Below are 22,973 nucleotides of genomic sequence, written 5' to 3'. Positions count from 1 at the left end.
ATTTGTAAACGCACCCAAGAACTGCACAGGCACCTAGATTTCCATGATTGTGTCAACCCTGAGCCAACCTCTCAGTCCTAGATGTAGACTGTAACTCTGGATGATGCCTGAACAAAGCTGGTGCTGGCCTTCTGGAGAGAAAAGCGGATGAAGGCATTGTCAGGGGGAATACTGTGATCACTGTGAGAGGTAATAAATGCCTGGGAGTGTTACACTAACACATTACTTAGCATGCATACAAAAAAAAGTATCTGAAGACAGGTCCACTTTAAAGGCTGTTTATTGGATTTCTTCATGCCTTGGAGTGGGGGGTGGGGACTAAAATGGAGTCACACGTGACTTTTAGTTGATTTAGTTGATTTCTACGGCGATGTGTGCGAGTTAAACGATCGAGGACGAATCATCATGGAGACTTTCTTTAGGGAATAATAATCTGTATTCGCCCAGCTGTACCACACAATGCCGTCCGGACCCATCATCCTGCGACCTTTCACGTATGTACCCCCCTGCAACACAGGAAATGGTAGAATCCATATCAAACCATCAACACTGCCTTGGCTTTATCAATAGAAATGTGCAAGGAAGCAAAGTGCTCTATTTCCAGCCAATCACAACTCATCTTGCACTGGCCCAACTTTGTTAGGTGAATTCTGATTATACATATGCAGAACGAAAACAGTTCTTTCGCTTTGAGATGTTATTTACATAAATTTGTTTAGCTAAATTCTTTAAAAATCATTAAATTACATTTTTCGGAATTCGTTTGAAATCAATTTGAATTTTCAGAATTCAACCAAATTCAGAAAATTCAAATTGACTTCCATTCGAAGTTACTGTTTTTGAAATTAGAATTTTGGAAGATGGTTATATTCTTTCTATTCCATTCTTTTATTTTATTTTCTATTCTATTCTTTTCTTTTCTATCATTCTATTCTATTCAAAATTCTAATTTTGGAAGATGGTTCTATTCGTTCTATTTTAGTCTACTGTTTTTTTTTTTATATTCTTTCTTTTCTATTGTATTATTTTATTTATTTTACTATTCTAATGTAATCTTTTCTATTCTATTAAAATTTCTTCTATTCAAATTTTGAAAATGGTTATATTCTTTCTATTCTATTTTTTCTATTCTATTCTTTTACTTCTATTCTATTATTTTCTATTCTATTCAAATTTTAATATATTCTATTCAAAATTCTAATTTTGGAAGATGGTTCTATTCATTCTATTCTAGTCTATTGTTTTTTTTTATATTCTTTCTTTTCTATTGTATTATATTATTTTATTTTACTTTTATTCTATTATTTTCTATTCTATTCAATATTTAATTTATTCTATTCAAAATTCAAATTTTGGAAGATGGTTATATTCATTCTATTCTAGTCTATTGTTTTTTTTTTTATATTCTCTCTTTTCTATTCTATTCTTTTATTTATTTTACTATTCTAATTTATTCTTTTCTATTCTATTAAAATTTCTTCTATTCAAATTTTGAAAATGGTTATATTCTTTCTATTCTATTTTTTCTATTCTATTCTTTTACTTCTATTCTATTATTTTCTATTCTATTCAAATTTTAATATATTCTATTCAAAATTCAAATTTTGGAAGATGGTTCTATTCATTCTATTGTAGTCTATTGTTTTTTTTTATATTCTTTCTTTTCTATTGTATTATATTATTTTATTTTACTATTCTAATGTATTCTTTTCTATTCTATTCAAATTTCTTCTATTCAAATTTTGGAAAATTATTATATTCTTTCTATTCTATTTTTTTTTATTCTATTATTTTACATCTATTCAAATTTGAATATATTCTATTCAAAATTCAACTTTTGGAAGATGGTTCTATTCTAGTCTATTGTTTTTTTATATTCTTTCTTTTCTATTGTATTATTTTATTTATTTTATTATTCTAATGTAATCTTTTCTATTCTATTAAAAATTTCTTCTATTCAAATTTTGGAAAATGGTTATATTCTTTCTATTCTATTTTTTTTATTCTATTCTTTTACTTCTATTCTATTATTTTCTATTCTATTCAAATTTCAATTTATTCTATTCAAAATTCAAATTTTGGAAGATGGTTATATTCGTTCTATTCTAGTCTATTGTTTTTTTATATTCTTTCTTTTCTATTCTATTCTTTTATTTATTTTACTAATCTAATTTATTTTTTTCTATTCTATTCAAATTTGTTCTATTCAAGTTTTGGAAAATGGTTATATTCTTTCTATTCTATTTTTTTTATTTTATTATTTTACTTCTATTCTATTATTTTCTATTCTATTCAAATTTGAATATATTCTACTCAAAATTCAAATTTTGGAAGATGGCTATATTCCTTGTATTCTATTCTATTGTTTTTTTCTATTCTTTTATTTATTATTCTATTCTAATTTATTCTTTTCTATTCTTTTAAAGTTTCTTCTATTCAAATTTTGGAAAAGGGTTATATTCTTTCTATTCTATTTTTTTTATTCTATTCTTTTACTTCTCTTCTATTATTTTCTATTTTATTCAAATCCAAATTCATTCTATTTGAAATTCAAATTTCAGAAGATGGTTATATTCCTTGTGTTCTATTCTATTGTTTTTTTCTTTTTCTATTCTTTTCTTTTCTGGTCTATTATTTTATTTAATATTCTATTCTAATTTATTCTTTTCTATTCTATTAAAATTTATTCTATTCAAATTTTGGAAAATGGTTATATTCTTTCTATTCTATTTTTTTTTCTATTCTATACTATTCTTTTACTCCTATTCTATTATTTTCTATTCTATTCAAATATGAATTTATTCCATTCAAATCCAAATTCATTCTATTTCAAATTTTGGAAGATGGTTATATTCTTTGTATTTTATTCTATTCTATTCTTTTTTTCTATACTTTTCTATTTCTTTGTTTTCTATTTTATTCTGTTCTTTTATTTTCTATTCCATTCTATTCTATTCTTTTATTTTCTGTTCTATTCCTTTATTTTCTATTCTATTTTTTTAATGTACTGTATATTCTATTCTGTTCTATTCTATTTTATTATATTTTAAAATGTTTTTAACTTGGTTAGAACCTTTTAGATTGTAAGCTCTAACGAGCAGAGCCTTCTGATTCCTTTTGTACCAAATTGTATTGTAATTATAATGTCTGCCTTTATATTGTAAAGCGCTGCGCAAACTGTTGGCGTTATATAAATCCTGTATAATAATAATAAAAATGTGACCCTGACCCTTTTCCAAAAACACGCCACACCAAACCTCAGACTCCAACATTTCCACCCCCCCCCCCCCCAAGTGTGATTGTATCCCACCAGAGATCCCTCACCGTATAGTACACTCCATTGAGGTTGGAGAAAAAGCATTGGTGATACCACCAACCACCATGAGAGATCCCGGCACACAGATTGCCTGACTCAGGAGTGCTGAATCCCCTCTTGTTGTGGTACCAGGAGAAGGAATCCTCTGCCGTTCCTCCGGCTCCTGACACATGCAGGCGATAGTCATTGGTTTCATCTTCAATGCTGCAAGAAAAACCGACCAAGCACCCAATTTATAGGTTGATCCCACCTAGAAACTACCTCTAAATATGTGGAAAACATTCATCACAACCACATTGAGTTGGTCACACCTAGACCGTACCTCTAAATATGTGGGAACCACTTGTCACACCCCTTTTATGAGTTGGTCCCACCTAGACTTTAACTCTAAATATGTGGGAACCACTCATCACACACACTTTATGGTTTGGTCAAACCTAGACCCTGCCTTTTAAATATGTAGGAACCATTTGTCACACCCCCTTTATGGGTTGGTCCCATCTACACCCTACCTCCTAAATATACGGGAGCCTCTCATCACACCCCCTTTATGGGTTGGTCCCACCTAGACCCTAACTCTAAATTTCTGGGAAGCACTTGTCACACCCCCTTTATGGGTTGGTCCCATCTATACCCTACCTCAAAATATGTGGGAAAGACTCATCCCACCCACTTTATGGGTTGGTCCCACCTAGACCCTACCTCAAAATATGTGGGAAAGACTCACCCCACCCACTTTATGGGTTGGTCCCACCTAGACCCTACCTTTAAATGTGAGTGAATCACTTGTCACACCCCCTTTATGGGTTGGTCTCATCTAGACCCTACCTCTAAATATACAGGCACCACTCATTACACCCACTTTATGGGTTGGTCCCATCTACACCCTACCTCCTAAATATACGGGAGCCACTCATCACACCCCCTTTATGGGTTGGTCCCCCCTATATCCTACCTTTAAATTTCTGGGAAGAACTTGTCACACCCCCTTTATGGGTTGGTCCCATCTAGACCCTACCTCTAAATATACGGGAAACACTACTCATCCCACCCACTGTATGGGTTGGTCCCACCTAGACCCTACCTCAAAATATGTGGGAAAGGCTCACCCCACCCACTTTATGGGTTGGTCCCACCTAGACCCGACCTTTAAATGTGAGTGAATCACTTGTCACACCCCCTTTATGGGTTGGTCTCATCTAGACCCTACCTCTAAATATACGGGCACCACTCATTACACCCACTTTATGGGTTGATCACACATAGACCCTACCTCTAAATATGTGGGAACTACTTGTCACACCCCCTTAATGGGTTGGTCCCACCTAGAACCTACGGCAAAATATACAGGAACCACTCGTCACACCCACTGTATGGGTTGGTCACACATAGACCCTACCTCTAAATATGTTTTAACTACATTTAACACCCCCCTTTATGGGTTGGTCCCACCTAGAACCTACCGCTAAATATACGGGAATGGCTCATCACACCTATTGTATGGGTTGGTCCTGCCTAGATCCTACCTTGAAATATATGGGAAACACTCATCCAACCCACTTTATGGGTTGGTCCCACCTAAACCCCACCTGTAAGTATGAAAGAACTATCCACCTCTGGCTCCAATCCTTGAAATGTGCAGTCATTTAAATAATTGTGATGCTGTGATTCCAGGACTTGGCTCAGGACACAGCACTGGCAGGACAGAGAGCCATGATTCAGGACAATACCAGAAAATCAGGACAGTTGGCCTCTATGGTGGCTACTTGTAATCTAAACCTAGAGGCATCACAGTTGATTAGCTGTTATGGGCCACACAAGAAAGATTTGTACCTGAACTCTCTGTAGACAGCGTACTTATGCTGCCCACTCCAGTCCTCCAGGTCAATGCGCAGGCTGAATCCTCCCCTCCCCGTTATCCGGTGGATCTTCTCATTTCCCAGCCAGAACTCTCCCTTCAAGTTTCCAAAACCTTCTTTATACTCTTTCCAGGTTCTGTTAAAATTGACCGATCCATCTTGACGTCTCTGAAAAACTGTCCACCCGCCACCTGCAAGAAAAAAATGAAAAACTCATAAAAGCACATAGATTCCAACTATCCCGGATTTGCTGGGACAGTCTCACATTTTGGACATCAGTCCTGATGATGCTCTGTCCCAGACCATGTCCTGAGATTGACAGTGATCAGGGACAGCTGTGTTCGGGGACACGCATCCACATGCACCCACACGGCTGTAAAATTGGGAGCAGTGACTGTGTCCGTGCAGCCACTGCATCCCAATTGACATGAATCGGACTGCCTGCATGGGGGTACATGGAACACCTGTACATCCCCATGTGGGCAAACACGGCCCTCGCAAGGATTCTCGCTTAAGTACACCGTGTGTACGACGAGACCTTAGAAAAACATTATTAGACTGAATGCAGCTGTTTCAGGCTTGTTAGCCATCATTAGTGCAGTGTAGGGAAACAATAGTTACTATGAAGAAGATCTTGAGGACCTACAAAACCGTATAACCAGACAAATTATGGTGCATGCCCATTTATTGCACGCATAGAGTAACAAATGCCTCACATTCGGCCACAATTGTCTGTTTTGTTTGCGCATTGTCACAATTGCCCATTTCTTGCTTTCATATGGTTACAACTGTCTATTTTTTTTGCCCACATATTGTCATGATTGCTCATTTGTTTTTGTTTTTTACATATTGTTATGAATTCCCATTTGTTGCTTGCATATTGTCAAGGTTGCTTATTTGTTGCTCTCATATTGTCACAGTTTCCTATTTGTTCTTTGCATATTTCCACAATTCCCCATTTGCTGCTTGCCTATTGTCACAATTTCCCATTGGTTGCTTGCCTATTGTCACAATTTCCAATTGGTTGCTTGCCTATTGTCACAATTTCTCATTTGCTGCTTGCATAATGTCACAATTTCCCATTGGCTGCTTGCTTATTGTCACAATTTCCCATTGGCTGCTTGCATATTGTCACAATTTCCCATTTGCTGCTTGCATATTATCACAATTTCCCATTGGCTGCTTGCATATTGTCACAATTTCCCATTGGCTGCTTGCATATTGTCACAATTTCCCATTTGCTGCTTGCATATTGTCACAATTTCCCATTTGCTGCTTGCATATTATCACAATTTCCCGTTTGCTGCTTGCATAATGTCACAATTTCCATTTTGCTACTTGCATGTCACAATTTCCCATTTGCTGCTTGCATAATGTCACAATTTCTCGTTTGCTGCTTGCATAATGTCACAATTTCCCGTTTGCTGCTTGCATATTGTCACAATTTCCCATTTGCTGCTTGCATATTGTCACAATTTCCCGTTTGCTGCTTGCATATTGTCACAATTTCCCATTTGCTGCTTGCATATTGTCACAATTTCCCATTTGCTGCTTGCATATTGTCACAATTTCCCGTTTGCTGCTTGCATATTGTCACAATTTCCCGTTTGCTGCTTGCATAATGTCACAATTTCCATTTTGCTACTTGCATGTCACAATTTACCGTTTGCTGCTTGCATATTGTCACAATTTCCCATTTGCTGCTTGCATATTATCACAATTTCCCATTGGCTGCTTGCATATTGTCACAATTTCCCATTGGCTGCTTGCATATTGTCACAATTTCCCATTTGCTGCTTGCATATTGTCACAATTTCCCATTTGCTGCTTGCATATTATCACAATTTCCCGTTTGCTGCTTGCATAATGTCACAATTTCCATTTTGCTACTTGCATGTCACAATTTCCCATTTGCTGCTTGCATAATGTCACAATTTCTCGTTTGCTGCTTGCATAATGTCACAATTTCCCGTTTGCTGCTTGCATATTGTCACAATTTCCCATTTGCTGCTTGCATATTGTCACAATTTCCCGTTTGCTGCTTGCATATTGTCGCATTTCCCATTTGCTGCTTGCATATTGTCACAATTTCCCATTTGCTGCTTGCATATTGTCACAATTTCCCATTTGCTGCTTGCATATTGTCACAATTTCCCGTTTGCTGCTTGCATATTGTCACAATTTCCCGTTTGCTGCTTGCATATTGTCGCAATTTCCCATTTGCTGCTTGCATATTGTCACGACTGTCAGTTCATTGCCCACATATTATCAGGAATTTCCCATTGTTGATCACATGTTGTCACAATTGTCTATTGCTCTTATATTATCATGGTTGTCCAATTATTGCTCACATATTATCACGTTTTCCCATTTGATTCTCATACTCATTGTCATGATTTCTGATTCATTGCTTAGATATTGTCAAAATCTTCCATCCCTTGCTCTTGTATTTTCACAACTGCCCATTCATTGCCACATGTTGTCAGAATTTCCTATTGTTGCGCATTTATGACTGTCTGTTTGATGCTCCTATATTGTCACGATTGGCCAATTGTTCAACGCATTTTGTCACATTTTCCTATTTGTTGCTCACATACTGTCACAATGGCCCCCTTGTTACTCATATGCTTTTACAATTGCCTATTTGTTGCTCACACATTATCTTGATTTTCCATTTGCTGCTCACACATTATCAGAATTGCTTCCCAATATGTATATGTATGTAAACCATGTATCATATGGATTGTCCTATTTATTGCCTCTGTATGGTCAAATCAGCTCTGTTTGTTTAGAGAACCATTATAAGAATAATATAATATAATATAATATAATATAATACAAGCAGCCCCTGAGTTACAAACATCCGACTTACATAGACTCCTACTTACAAACAGAGGCAGCTTGACGTCACCCTGGTCCCTGAAACCGCCGGGCGGCCATCTTGCTGCTCACCACATGCTGCCATCTACTGTCCTGTCAGCAATCCCACATCACTGCATGGTCAGTTAACCCTTCCTTACGCTACCCAAAACCTAAATACGTTTTGGCTAGAGTTACACTTTCAAAATTTACCTGTTCCAACTTACATACAAATTTAACTTAAGAACAAACCTATAGACCCTATCTTGGAGGTAACCCGAGGACTGCCTGTATAATAAAATAGAATACTAAAATAAATATATATATATATATATATATATATATATATATATATATATATATATATGTACCAATCAGCCATAACATTCTGAGCACCCACCTAATATTGAGTTTGGCCCCCTTTTGCTAAAACAACCCTGACCCATTGAGGCAAGTAACATTCACATGAGTGGCAGGACCCAAGGTTTCCAGCAGAACATTGCCCCAAGGATCACACTGCCTCTGCCAACTTGCCTTCTTATACATATGGTGCTATCTCTTCCCCAGGTAAGTGACAAACTCGCAACTGGCCATTCACATGATGTAAAAAGAAAATGTGATTCATCAGACCAGGCCCCCTTCTTTCATTGCTCTGTAGTTCAGTTCTGATGTTCATATGACCATTGTTGAAGCTTTTTGCTTGTGGACATGAGTCGCCATGGTCTTCACAGCCCCATACACAACACACTGCAATGCCCATTTTTTTCTGCTTTCACCACTTCATTGACAACCACTCGCCTGCTCGCGTTTTGCGAGTGGAATGATGAGGAAGGCGAGTAAGGGCTGTGCTATATGGGGAATGTATTCAGAGGAAAGGGATGTTGGGCGTTTGTGCCAAAAGGGTGGACACCAGTATAAGCAGCCAGGTGGTCAAAGGCTGTTGAGGACCAGACTTCACTGGAGATGCAGGGCAGCTCTGGCAGGCAAAAGAATGGAAAATCCAGCTGACAACAAAAGAAGAAAAACAGGCGCCGCTGAATGTAGCAACAATTTATTACATGACAATTAAAAGTAGTAACTCTCATCGTAATATTCTTTAGTCCATGTTCCATAGTGTATACACTTCCTGTGTTCAATCCTCCGTGTCCCGACCGGCCCGCAGCCGGGTAATGACGATACAGGAATCTTCACAGACGTCTGATGAAGGAGCCAATTGCGCATGCTCTGAAACGCGCTACGTCACTTCCGGAGAGCTTGCGGTCCACCGCGGCCTCCGCCTGAACCAGCTCCTCTGTGAAGCTTCCTGTATCGTCATCACCCGGCTGTGGGCTGGTCGGGATACGGAGGATTGAACACAGGAAGTGTATACACTATGGAACATGGACTAAAGAATATTACGATGTGAGTTACTACTTTTAATTGTCATGTAATAAATTGTTGCTACATTCAGCGGCGCCTGTTTTTCTTCTTCTCTTCTTTTCCTTCATATGGGGAATGTATAGTGACAGCCCAGTGCCTGCCGCCGCCGCCATTCACAGTGCAGCCTGCATTCTTTAGACTGCCCTTCTCCGCCTCCTGAATGTCCCCGCCCCTCACAGCGCGAGCATTACACTAAGTTTACTGGGCGCCTGGGACCTCCCCACTCCACCCCCACCTGATACAGGTCCCCGCCCCTCACAGATTCGCAGAGCGAGCATCAGTGGCGGCCGGTGCGTTGCCTTCAAAAAAGGGTGGACCCTTTTCTGAGCCCACCCATTTTGTGACAATAGCGAATTAATATTCGCTATTGTCACTTGGATCCTACTCCTGATCCTCCTCTTGGCCAATCAGGAAGCGGGTCCGAGACCCGTTTCCTGATTGGCCGAAAGGTGAACAATTGCCATTGGCCAAGGAGGAGGACTCGGGAGACGTGGAGGACTGAGGAGAAGCCGCCGCTGCATCAGGTAAGTGCACTGGTCTCTCTGCACACTGTGGTCACTCTGCATTGTAGGGGGCACGCTGTGGTCACTCTGCATTGAAGGGGGCACGCTGTGGTCACTCTGCATTGAAGGGGGCACGCTGTGGTTGTTCTGCATTGATGGGGGCACAATGTGGTCTCTCTGCATTGATAGGGGCAAGCTGTGGTCACTCTGCATTGCAGGGGGCACACTGTGGTCGCTCTGCATTGAAGGGGGCACGCTGTGGTCACTCTGCATTGAAAGGGGGCACGCTGTGGTCACTCTGCATTGAAAGGGGGCACGCTGTGGTCACTCTGCATTGATGGGGGCACGCTGTGGTCTCTCTGCATTGATGGGGGCATGCTGTGGTCACTTTGCATTGAAGGGGGCACTCTGTGGTCACTCTGCATTGAAGGGGGCACGCTGTGGTCACTCTGCATTGAAGGGGGCATGCTGTGGTCACTCTGCATTGAAGGGGGCACGCTGGTCACTCTGCATTGATGGGGGCATGCTGTGGACACTCTGCATTGATGGGGGCACGCTGTGGACACTCTGCATTGAAGGCGGCACACTATACCTTGATTACTGAAGGCCCCTTTCACACTTTTGTGACCTCAAAGTTACGCAATATTGTTTTGTAACTTAATTCTGAATAAAACATTTAACGGTGTAATTTTAGGAGCTATTTTACGAGGGCGTGTTTAGGGGCGGATCAGGGTAGGGTTTGGGTGGGGCAACAAGTGGCGAGCAACTCTTAAGGCCTGGCTAGTAGCTCAGGACTTGAAATTTTGAGCCCTGTATGTGTGTGTATATATATATATATATATATATATATATATATATATATATATATATATATAATATATATATATATAGTTCCTAAAGCTGAATGGGGCTGCAATGATAAATATGGTGCAAACAGCCAATCAATAGTAGCGAACAAGTTTCACCCACAGAAAAGAGTGCTTACCCTCAGTGTCCATATCACAGTAGACGTCTACTGCAGTTCCGCCAGCAGATGGCAGTATAGTATAGACTCCAGAGCTTCGCTCCCCATTGTAATAATGATTAGAACAGTCGGTGTAGCAGCTGCTGGAGTACCTGAGAGCTGAAAGAGGACATGGAGGTTTATCTCCTGCGAGGGGAAGAATAAGTCAGAGGCATAAAAAATTAAAAAAAAAAAAACAATTTGTGTTGTTCATTGCATTCAACAGAAATTTCCAAAGCGACTCTCAGAACATAAGGCATTAAAAATGAAATCGCTTTTCTAGCACACACATTAAATGTCATTTTATCACTTTTTGTCTCAATACTGAAAAGCTTTTGGAAGTCAGCGCAAGCCTACCTCCCACCTCTGGGAAAGGGAGACACCGTGCACCGCAGTTACATGGACTACAAAGAAATAATGCTCAAAAAATGATTGGGTTACACCCACAAGTGCCTTTTATAATAATTACGTTTTTTTTTTGTTTTTTTTTCTGGCTTTTTAAAATATCATATGTTATGTAATAATTCAGATCTTGCCAGAAAACTTATCTTGCTGTTGCATTGTTCTATGAACTGGACAACCTATGTTATGGAGGAAGGAAGGTTTCTGTAGTCCTATCCAATTTTTTCTGGTTTCCTGATACAGCAAGATGAGTGGGCCTGGCTGCGGAAGGAGTGTGATACTAGCAGAATCATTACGATAAAATAAAGGAAAAAAAGCCTAAAAAAGAAAACAAATGCAGACGCCACATCAACATATAAAATTTTTGTTTTTGGGTTTAGATACGCTTTAACCACTTGCCGACGAGCCGCCGCAGTTATACAACGGCAGGTCGGCAGGTTCCTGCCAATCGACGTAGCTGTAGCGCGCCCACTTGACAGCGGGGAAGCCGAGGCGTGTGGCACCCGCAATCGTTCCCCGTGAAGAGAGAACGGCAGTGTGCTGTTGTAAACACAGCAGACCGTTGTTCTCTCAGCTGTCAATACACAGCTCCTGTGTTCCTCCTATTTAGGAACACAGGTCTCTGTGTTGATATTACAAGCCCATCCCCCCTCACAGTTAGAAAACACCCCCTAGGCTCACACTTACCCTTTTATCGCCCCTGGGTTGAATTCTTCCCTGCCAGTGTCATTAGTACAGTGACAGTGCATATTTTTAGCACTGTAGTAATGTCACTGGTCCCCCCAAAAGTGTTAAAAATGTCAGTTAGAGGATCTGTCCGCCGCAATGTCGCAGTCCCGCAAAAAATCGCAGATCGCCGCCATTACTAGTAAAAAATAAATAAATAAAACTGACATAAATCTTTCCCCTAGTTTGTAGATGCGATAACTTTTGCGCAAACCAATCAAAATACGCTTATTGGGATTTTGTTTTACCAAAAATATGTAGCAGAATACAAATTGGCCTAAAATGATGAAAAAATTAGATTTTTTTTTTTTTTTAAATTTGGGAATGTTATATAGCAGAAAGTGAAAAATATAGTTTTTTTCTTTTTTTTTTTCAGAATAGTCGCTCTCTTTTTATTTATAGCGCAAAAAATAAAAATCACACAGGTGATCAAATACCAGCAAAAAAATGCTCTATTTGTGGGGAAAAAATGGCATAAATTTTATTTGGGTACGGTGTTGCACGACCGCGTAGTTTTCCGTTAAGCTAACGCAGAGAAAAACGCAAAAAATGGCCAGGTCATTAAGGGGGAAATCTTCCGGTCCAGAAGTGGTTAAAGTTGAAGTTTAATCGTCTTATATTTTGTCTTCCCCGGTTCCTCCTTTTCCCCTCCCCTTGTCATTTTTAAATATCTTTGCATCATTTTTGCTTTGACAATTGTTAGGATTACTGTTAGAACCACTTATTTTTGCTGGAATAATTGCATAAGTAACATTAATTATGAATTTGTACTATATTTAGTGCTTATTGGCTCTGCCTAAGTACAGCATATTAGGGATTATGTTTGTTCTGGAGGACAAAGTTTTGGTTCCGTGCAGTGTGCTGGTTCTCTAATATGAGGCTTGGACATTTGCATTGTTCTCCCAGAGTGAGGTCTGGTTAGAAAACCAGTGTTGATGACTGGTTATCTAGAACCAGCTTGAATGTGACCGGCAACGAGGCTTGGTTTTTATGTATATATACGTGATGGCGTCAGGATGGTCTCCATGAACCAGAAGACATCTTTTAATGACGAAACGCATAGGGCGGAACCGCTCATCGACGTCATTGTGTATCAGAAGTATAGCAGAAGTCAACCAAAACTACTAGGCCATATGAGCGCCGTAGATAAGGGGGTACCACCAGTCCTCCTGTATGGGGCCCCAGGCAACAGGGTGAATCATACGTGGACAGGGAAGGTGATCAGTGCAGCAAGGAAGCAATTACTGGAACTAATCAATTGAATCAATCCCCTGTATGGCTCTCTTTGCAGCAGCAGCTGGCTTCTTCTCCCTCCCTTCCCGTTGGTTTTCAACTTCTGCAGAGAGAGCCATACAAAGGATTGGTTTCAGTAATTGCCTTCCCCCACCACTCTGATCACCCTCCCTGTGCGCCATACATTTCTCCCTGCTGCCCAGGCCCCCTGTGTGCTCCCCTGATCCCACAGCACTGCTGGCTTCCCTCCTCCTCTTCCAACCGACAGCTGTAAGCACGCAATAGGATTCTTCAAGATTGAGAGTGGGCAAAGGGTTAGGTAAATGTAAAATTTACCAGCCCCTTCCTTTCCTGAATGAACACAATGAGTGATCGGTGTTCATCCATAACTGAAGCATTGGCTGTATGAGGCCCCATGCCAGTTTGTCTGTATGGGGCCCCATGGTTTCTCACAGCAGCCCTGTGCCGTATTATACTACTTATGTAAGTATTATACTACTTTTGTCTCCATGCCCCTGGAAGTCGTCTTTTGATGACGAAGCATGTAGGGCGGAGCAAATAGGAAGTATACCGGAAGTCAACCGGAAATACTAGGAATCCGTATTTTACTACTTATGCAAGTGTGACTTTAAATAAAAGTAGATATTATTTAAAGGTACCGCACTATGAGGTGCGTTTGTTTGATTACTCTTGAACCAGAATCTTTGAGGAGTCTGTGTTTGGATGTAAGCTTTTGGAGACAGTAGAGGAGAGACACCATGAGTATTGGTGCACGCTTCTGTGTAAGGGGGTCATCGCGTTCTGGTAAGCACGCTTCCCTATTGGTTTTGGTGATAGTGAATTCTAGCAATACTTTTCTGAATTAATAAAGATAGGAATCTTCTTACCTGGCATTTTTATTGGGGACTGCACCTTTCTCTGGAGTACTTTTCCACTTCACTGGATGGACACTTATTTCTTTTTTTTTTTTTTTATTGAATTGGCACTGTATATGTCTACTTATATGTACTTATATGTTTGATTGATGGAATTCATTTATTGATTTAGCGCAACACTGATAATTTATGCAAAACACTCACATTGGGTTATGAGCCTCTATGATTGAAAAACCTGTAATCCAATGAATGAAAGGGGTGGGTCGGGGACAGTTAGGCTGGGGAGGAAAGGAGTCGGCCTCTACCTGACTTGCTGGAGTTTCTAAAGCATACTGCAAGAAGCTCAAAGTGCGATCAGAGTAAGTAATTTCGGTACAGGGGAGGAGCCCATACAACTGTGCAGGACTGAAGGGCTGAAGGTCAGCTTACGTTTTTCTAACACGGCCAGGGCTTTTTTTTCAGCAGGAATGCAGTTTCAGCACCTCCAGCACTGAATGTATATGTCAAGGGGTGCTGGGATGTGCTGGAGGGTCTATTATCACTGAGGGGGGGATTCTATCGATGCTGGTGGGAGATCTATTATTTCTGGGGGGGTCAATTGTTGATGGGAGAAATTTACTGTTAGGGAGGGGTCTATTGTTGCTAGCTGCTGGAGAGTCTATTGATGCTGAATTCTGGTAAATCTATTGTTGCTTGGGGTATTTCTTATGGGGGATCTATTGTTGCTGGGAGGGATTATTTGTTGTTGGGGAGATCTGTTGTTGCTGGGGGGATCTATAGTTGCTAAGGGGATCTATAGTTGCTGGGGGATCTTGAGTTGCTGGGGTATCTATAGTTGCTGAGGGTAATATAGTTGCTGGGAAGATTTATTGTTGCTGGGAGATTCATTGGTGCTGGTGGAATCTATTGTTACCGAGGGGGTCTGTTTTGCCGTGTGGATCTATTGTTGCTGGGGGTCTATTGTTGCTGGCTGCAGGGGACCTATTTTACTGTCTTTTCATTAGAAAGTTCTACAACAAAATAATGATGCTTTTCTGTATTCTCTAGGTAGAGGGTGGAACCAAGGGATGATTTATTGTTGCTGGGGGAAACTATAGTTGTTAAGGGAATCTATTGTTACTGAGGGGGTCTGGTTTGCAGTGCGGATCTATTGTTGCTGGGGGTCTATCGTTGCTGGCTGCAGGGGACCTATTTTACTGCCTTTTCATTAGAAAGTTCTACAACAAAATAATGATGCTTTTTTTGTATTCTCTAGGTAGAGGGTGGAACCAAGGGAAGATTTATTGTTGCTGGGGGAAACTATAGTTGTTGAGGGAATCTATTGTTACTGAGGGGGGTCTGTTTTTCTGTGTGGATCTGTTGTTGCTGGGGGTCTATCAATGTTGACTGCAGGGGACCTATTTTACTGCCTTTCATTAGCCAATTCTACAATATAATAATGCTGCTTTTCTGTATTCTCTAGGTAAAGGGTGGAACCAAGGTGTGTAGGGGACGGAGACACGGGGGAGAACCTACACCTATTTTCTGAGGAAAAAAGCCCTGAACATGACTATAATGTTATGTGAAGCTGCTACTTCAGGCAGAGTTCCCTGTGTCCATACAAAGAAGAAGATACGAGTTACCTCCTGTGGGTGGAGGCAGCGGTTGGCTCCTCAGTGCTGCAGGAACAGGACACGAGGAGTTCCTGCTGGACCCATCGATCACCAGCGACAAATTGCGGACCTGGGCCTGAATGTCGTAGATGTATGTTGCCTGTAGGTGCTGCAATGTGCTGCTCTCACCGGCCCACACCTCCAGACTGTTCACCCTGTGCAGGAGTGACGAGTTCTGATTGATGTTCTCAGACTACAAAGAGAAAATGGGAGACTTATTGAATGAAGACTATAGCTGCATGAAGACAATAACGGCACAGCATGAAGCAGATATCCTACAGAATGACCTGGACAAAATAACAGAGTGGGCAACGACATGGCAAATGAGGTTTAATGTGGAGAAGTGTAAGGTTTTGCACTTGGGGACTAAAAACATAAAAACACAATACACGTTAGGAGGGGAACCCTTGGGGGAATCAAAAATGGAGAAAGATCTGGGAGTCTTGGTTGATGATAGATTAGGCAACAGCATGCAATGTCAAGCGGCAGCTGCCAAAGCCAGCAGAACATTAGCATGCATAAAGAAAGGGATGTATTCCAGAGATAAAATTATAATCCTACCACTTTATAAAACTCTGGTCCGACCACATCTGGAGTATTCTGTCCAGTTCTGGTCGCCAGTCCTCAGGAAGGATATGTTGGAGCTGGAGAGAGTCCAGAAAAGGGCAACTGATTAGGGGCCTTAATTACGAAGAGCTTCTGCAATCGCTCGATTTATTCTCCCTGGAGAAGAGACGCCTGAGGGGGGACATGATAGCAATTTATAAATATCTCAATGGGGATCTCAGCTTAGAAAAAAAGCTGTTCAGTCGAAGGAATTGCATGAGGACTCGAGGGTATACAATGCGATTAGAGGAGAAGCGTTTTAACCTCAGGCAACGTGGGGGGTTCTTTACTGTTAGGGCAACAAGATTGTGGAATTCTCTACCACAAGAGGTGGTTTCTGCAGGAAGTATGGTGGCTCTCAAAAGACTCCTAAATGTACATCTCAAGGATCAGAACATTCAGGGCTATGTGAGATGATTACAGCCACACACACCTACACAGGTTGAACTGGATGGACTGTTCTCTTTATTCAACCTCACCTACTATGTAACTAAGTAACTATGTAAGACCAAAGACTTTTCTCACCTTTCCCCATCTCTAATGTCCAGATATAGATGTCTGTTCCTCCTGCCCCAATCTATGCAGGGTGCCCCAAAATGGAAAACACATGTAGTACTTTGTCCCATCTTCCTAGCAGGGCCGGACTGGCTAACCGGGATACCGGGAAAATTCCCGGTGGGCCGCCGGCCCTGGGGCCGCTGGTAACATGGGGCCGCTTTAACATGGGGCCGCAGCGCCGCTTTAACATAGGGCCGCGGCGCCGCTTTAAGCATTGGGGCCGCGCCGCTGTGATGATGGCCGCTGCAGCCCCGCCCCCGGCCCCCGCTGCACTACGCTACAGAGTGACGGACGGTCCGTCCGATATTTACTATTCCACGTCAGCCGCTGTGAGCGGCATGACGTCACGCAGCGGCTGCACGGCGGCGTGGATGATGGACCAACTGACTCTGACTGCCTGTGCCAGCAAGACTGACACGGGCGCGCCGACGCCGATCCCTCCTCCCACACTGTCCCACACAAAACTTCTTGTGCCAGCAGCAGCAGCAGCATGATGTGATTGCAGCAGGTAAGCCTGAGAGTGTGCCTTACTGCTGTCCCCTTATATGTCCATGTCAGCTCCTCTCTGTATAATGTCCACAGCCTCTGACCTCTCCTGTATAATGTCCACAGCCTCTGACCTCTCCTGTATAATGTCCACAGCCTCTGACCTCTCCTGTGCAATGTCCACACAGCCTCTGACCTCTCCTGTATAATGTCCACAGCCTCTGACCTCTCCTGTGCAATGTCCACACAGCCTCTGACCTCTCCTGTATAATGTCCACAGCCTCTGACCTCTGCTGTATAATGTCCAAACAGCCTCTGACCTCTCCTGTATAATGTCCGCACAGCCTCTGACCTCTCCTGTATAATGTCCACACAGCCTCTGACCTCTCCTGTATAATGTCCACAGCCTCTGACCTCTGCTGTATAATGTCCAAACAGCCTCTGACCTCTCCTGTATAATGTCCGCACAGCCTCTGACCTCTCCTGTATAATGTCCACACAGCCTCTGACCTCTCCTGTATAATGTCCACAGCCTCTGACCTCTCCTGTATAATGTCCACAGCCTCTGACCTCTCCTGTATAATGTCCACAGCCTCTGACCTCTCCTGTATAATGTCCGCACAGCCTCTGACCTCTCCTGTATAATGTCCGCACAGCCTCTGACCTCTCCTGTATAATGTCCGCACAGCCTCTGACCTCTCCTGTATAATGTCCGCACAGCCTCTGACCTCTCCTGTATAATGTCCGCACAGCCTCTGACCTCTCCTGTATAATGTCCGCACAGCCTCTGACCTCTCCTGTATAATGTCCACACAGCCTCTGACCTCTCCTGTATAATGTCCGCACAGCCTCTGACCTCTCCTGTATAATGTCCGCACAGCCTCTGACCTCTCCTGTATAATGTCCACACAGCCTCTGACCTCTCCTGTATAATGTCCACACAGCCTCTGACCTCTCCTGTATAATGTCCGCAGCCTCTGACCTCTCCTGTATAATGTCCACAGCCTCTGACCTCTCCTGTATAATGTCCGCACAGCCTCTGACCTCTCCTGTATAATGTCCACAGCCTCTGACCTCTCCTGTATAATGTCCACAGCCTCTGACCTCTGCTGTATAATGTCCAAACAGCCTCTGACCTCTCCTGTATAATGTCCACAGCCTCTGACCTCTCCTGTATAATGTCCGCACAGCCTCTGACCTCTCCTGTATAATGTCCACACAGCCTCTGACCTCTCCTGTATAATGTCCGCAGCCTCTGACCTCTCCTGTATAATGTCCACAGCCTCTGACCTCTCCTGTATAATGTCCGCACAGCCTCTGACCTCTCCTGTATAATGTCCGCACAGCCTCTGACCTCTCCTGTATAATGTCCACACAGCCTCTGACCTCTCCTGTATAATGTCCACACAGCCTCTGACCTCTCCTGTATAATGTCCACACAGCCTCTGACCTCTCCTGTATAATGTCCACACAGCCTCTGACCTCTCCTGTATAATGTCCGCAGCCTCTGACCTCTCCTGTATAATGTCCACAGCCTCTGACCTCTCCTGTATAATGTCCGCACAGCCTCTGACCTCTCCTGTATAATGTCCGCACAGCCTCTGACCTCTCCTGTATAATGTCCGCACAGCCTCTGACCTCTCCTGTATAATGTCCACACAGCCTCTGACCTCTCCTGTATAATGTCCGCACAGCCTCTGACCTCTCCTGTATAATGTCCGCACAGCCTCTGACCTCTCCTGTATAATGTCCGCACAGCCTCTGACCTCTCCTGTATAATGTCCACACAGCCTCTGACCTCTCCTGTATAATGTCCACACAGCCTCTGACCTCTCCTGTATAATGTCCACACAGCCTCTGACCTCTCCTGTATAATGTCCACACAGCCTCTGACCTCTCCTGTATAATGTCCGCAGCCTCTGACCTCTCCTGTATAATGTCCACAGCCTCTGACCTCTCCTGTATAATGTCCGCACAGCCTCTGACCTCTCCTGTATAATGTCCACAGCCTCTGACCTCTCCTGTATAATGTCCGCACAGCCTCTGACCTCTCCTGTATAATGTCCGCACAGCCTCTGACCTCTCCTGTATAATGTCCACAGCCTCTGACCTCTCCTGTATAATGTCCGCAGCCTCTGACCTCTCCTGTATAATGTCCACAGCCTCTGACCTCTCCTGTATAATGTCCACAGCCTCTGACCTCTCCTGTATAATGTCCGCACAGCCTCTGACCTCTCCTGTATAATGTCCGCACAGCCTCTGACCTCTCCTGTATAATGTCCGCACAGCCTCTGACCTCTCCTGTATAATGTCCGCAGCCTCTGACCTCTCCTGTATAATGTCCACAGCCTCTGACCTCTCCTGTATAATGTCCGCACAGCCTCTGACCTCTCCTGTATAATGTCCGCAGCCTCTGACCTCTCCTGTATAATGTCCGCACAGCCTCTGACCTCTCCTGTATAATGTCCACACAGCCTCTGACCTCTCCTGTATAATGTCCACACAGCCTCTGACCTCTCCTGTATAATGTCCACACAGCCTCTGACCTCTCCTGTATAATGTCCGCAGCCTCTGACCTCTCCTGTATAATGTCCACAGCCTCTGACCTCTCCTGTATAATGTCCGCACAGCCTCTGACCTCTCCTGTATAATGTCCACACAGCCTCTGACCTCTCCTGTATAATGTCCACAGCCTCTGACCTCTCCTGTATAATGTCCGCACAGCCTCTGACCTCTCCTGTATAATGTCCGCACAGCCTCTGACCTCTCCTGTATAATGTCCACACAGCCTCTGACCTCTCCTGTATAATGTCCGCAGCCTCTGACCTCTCCTGTATAATGTCCACAGCCTCTGACCTCTCCTGTATAATGTCCGCACAGCCTCTGACCTCTCCTGTATAATGTCCGCAGCCTCTGACCTCTCCTGTATAATGTCCGCACAGCCTCTGACCTCTCCTGTATAATGTCCACACAGCCTCTGACCTCTCCTGTATAATGTCCACACAGCCTCTGACCTCTCCTGTATAATGTCCACACAGCCTCTGACCTCTCCTGTATAATGTCCGCAGCCTCTGACCTCTCCTGTATAATGTCCACAGCCTCTGACCTCTCCTGTATAATGTCCGCACAGCCTCTGACCTCTCCTGTACCATGTCCGCACAGCCTAAGATGTCTCCTGTTCCATCCAATATGCAGCCTCTGACCATCTGTCCTGTGTTGCTATGCTGTAGCATATATTGCCAGAACATATCTGTCTTATCTATATATAATACAGTTTTCAAATGTGCTTTAAAATGCATGGTTTTCCCTTTTATGAAGAAGAAAATAATGACGTTCTGCTGTTGGGCCGGTATAATAATGCTATGGGGCTGGTATGAAATTATTTCCAGGGCTGGTTTTCATTCCCAGTCCGGCCCTGCTTCCTAGGTGTTGTCTAAGGCTAGTTGTGAGGTAAAACAGGGTGTTGCTCCCCCCTCCAGCTGTGATAACACAGCTAGCAAGGAGACAACTGCAAAGCAGCCTTCTCCTTATTGGTTGTGTTGTTGGATGGCTGTGATGTGAGGAGGGGCACCCTGTTTGGTTTCCTGACCAATTTTCCAACCTTTCCCTGTCCCATATGTCCAGACATAGATGCCCGTTCCTCCTGCCTCAATCTATGCAGAGTGCCAAAAAAGGGAAAACCCTTGTAGTACTTTGTCCCATCTTCCTAGGTGTTATCTAAGGCCAGTTGTGAGGTAAAACAGGGTGCTATTTCTCCCTCCACAGCTGTCCGATAACACAGCTAACAAGGAGACGACTGCAAATCAGCCTTCTCTTTACTGGTTGTGTTGTTAAATGGCTGTGACGTGAGGAGGGGCACCTTGTTTGGTTTTCTGACCAATTCCCAACCTTTCCCTGTCCCATATGTCCAGACATAGATGTCCGTTCCTCCTGCCCCAATCTACGCAGTGTGCCCCAAAAGGGAAAACTCGTGTATTACTTTGTTCCATCTTCCTAGGTGTTGTCTAAGGCCAGTTGTGAGGGAAAATAGGGTGCTCCTCCTCCCTCCACGGCTGTCCGATAATGCAGCTAACAAGGAGACAACTTCAAAGCAGCCTTCTCTTTACTGGTTGTGTTGTTGGATGGCTGTGACGTGAGGAGGGGCACCCTGTTTGGTTTTCTGACCAATTTCCTCACCTTTCCCCATCCCATATGTCCAGACCTAAATGTCCGTTCCTCCTGCCCCAATCTACGCAGTGTGCCCCAAAAGGGAAAACTCATGTATTACTTTGTCCCATCTTCCTAGGTGTTATCTAAGGCTAGTTGAGAGGTAAAACAGGGTGCCCCTCCTCCCTCCACCAATGTCCTAAAACACAGCAAATAAGGAGACAACTGCAAAGCAGCCTTCTCCTTGCTGGTTGTGTTGTTGGATGGCTGTGACGTAAGGAGCGGCACCCTGTTTGGCAGGCTGCATGTATTCACTATGTAGTCACTATGCCCTTATAATCACAAGCAGCAAGATACCATTGGATATGTAGTCCTTCGAAATTAAAAGTAAACAGAGGAGACGCTTCAAAGCATAAGCTTTGAAAGAAGGAAGTTGTGGAAAGATGGACAGCAGACAGGCAGCACTCACAACACGAAAGGAAAGGAGATTTTATTTTTCAAGTGTGCTTATATTAACCACTTGCCGACTGCCTAACGCAGATCTACGTCGGCAGTCAGCCCCTCACAGGCAAAGCGACGTAGGTCTACGTCGCTAGCCTGTGAGGGTCTAGGGAGCGAGCGCGCGCCCCCGGAGGCGCGCTCCCGCGCGGTCACGCACCCCCCCCGCGCGTGTGACCGGCGGACCCGATGTCCACCGGTCACTCTGCGATCGGCGGGGGAGAGGGAGAAAGTCAGGCGGCTTGTGTAAACAAGCTGCCTGTCATTCTCCCCGATGTATGAAGGATGATCATACGGTTCTACTATGTAGAACCGTCAATCACTCTTCATACATCTGAAGCCACAGCCAATCACAGTAGAAAGCACGCCCCTAGGGACACACACAGCCCCTCCCTCTCAAATAAAGTTAACCCCTTCACTACCAGTGTATTTTTACAGTAATAGTGCATATGTATAGCACTGATTACTGTAGAAATGTCACTGGTAACCCCAAAAGTGTCAAAAATGTCAGTCAAGGGTCCGATCTGTCCGCCGCAATGTCGCAGTACCGCAAAAAAAATCGCAGATCGCCGCCATTACGCGTTAAAAAAAAACAACAAAAATGACAAAAATCTTTCCCTTTGTTAGTAAACGCGATAACTTTTGCGCAAACCAATCAAAATACGCTTTTTGCGATTTTTTTTACCAAACATAGGTAGCATAAAACAAATTGGCCGAAAATGTTAAAAAATTTTGATTTTTACATTTTTTTGGGGGGGAATTTCATATAAAAAAAATGTGAAAAATATTGCTATTTTTGCAAAATTGACGCTCTTTTTTTGTTTATAGCGCG

The 22,973-nt window shown here is 43.0% G+C and overlaps 1 protein-coding gene across 1 annotated transcript in view; it reads right to left on the bottom strand.

Annotated features, from left to right (window-relative positions):
- Positions 1-362: 362 nt before the first annotated feature.
- The window catches only part of LOC309550320 (angiopoietin-related protein 7-like), a gene marked incomplete at both ends in the record, with an annotated part of 31,820 nt that continues 9,209 nt past the window's right edge, over positions 363-22,973 (bottom strand). The window contains 5 exons of the mRNA XM_082250717.1: positions 363-506; positions 3,325-3,520; positions 5,150-5,366; positions 10,942-11,079; positions 15,818-16,040. Coding sequence (XP_082106843.1) covers positions 363-506; positions 3,325-3,520; positions 5,150-5,366; positions 10,942-11,079; positions 15,818-16,040 — 918 coding nt within the window. The remainder of the gene's footprint in view (positions 507-3,324; positions 3,521-5,149; positions 5,367-10,941; positions 11,080-15,817; positions 16,041-22,973) is intronic.

The sequence above is a fragment of the Pelophylax lessonae genome (genome assembly GCF_965119305.1).
Source record: "Pelophylax lessonae genome assembly, chromosome: 3".
NCBI classification, from domain to species: domain Eukaryota; kingdom Metazoa; phylum Chordata; class Amphibia; order Anura; family Ranidae; genus Pelophylax; species Pelophylax lessonae.
This window is presented reverse-complemented; position numbering and strand designations above follow the sequence as displayed.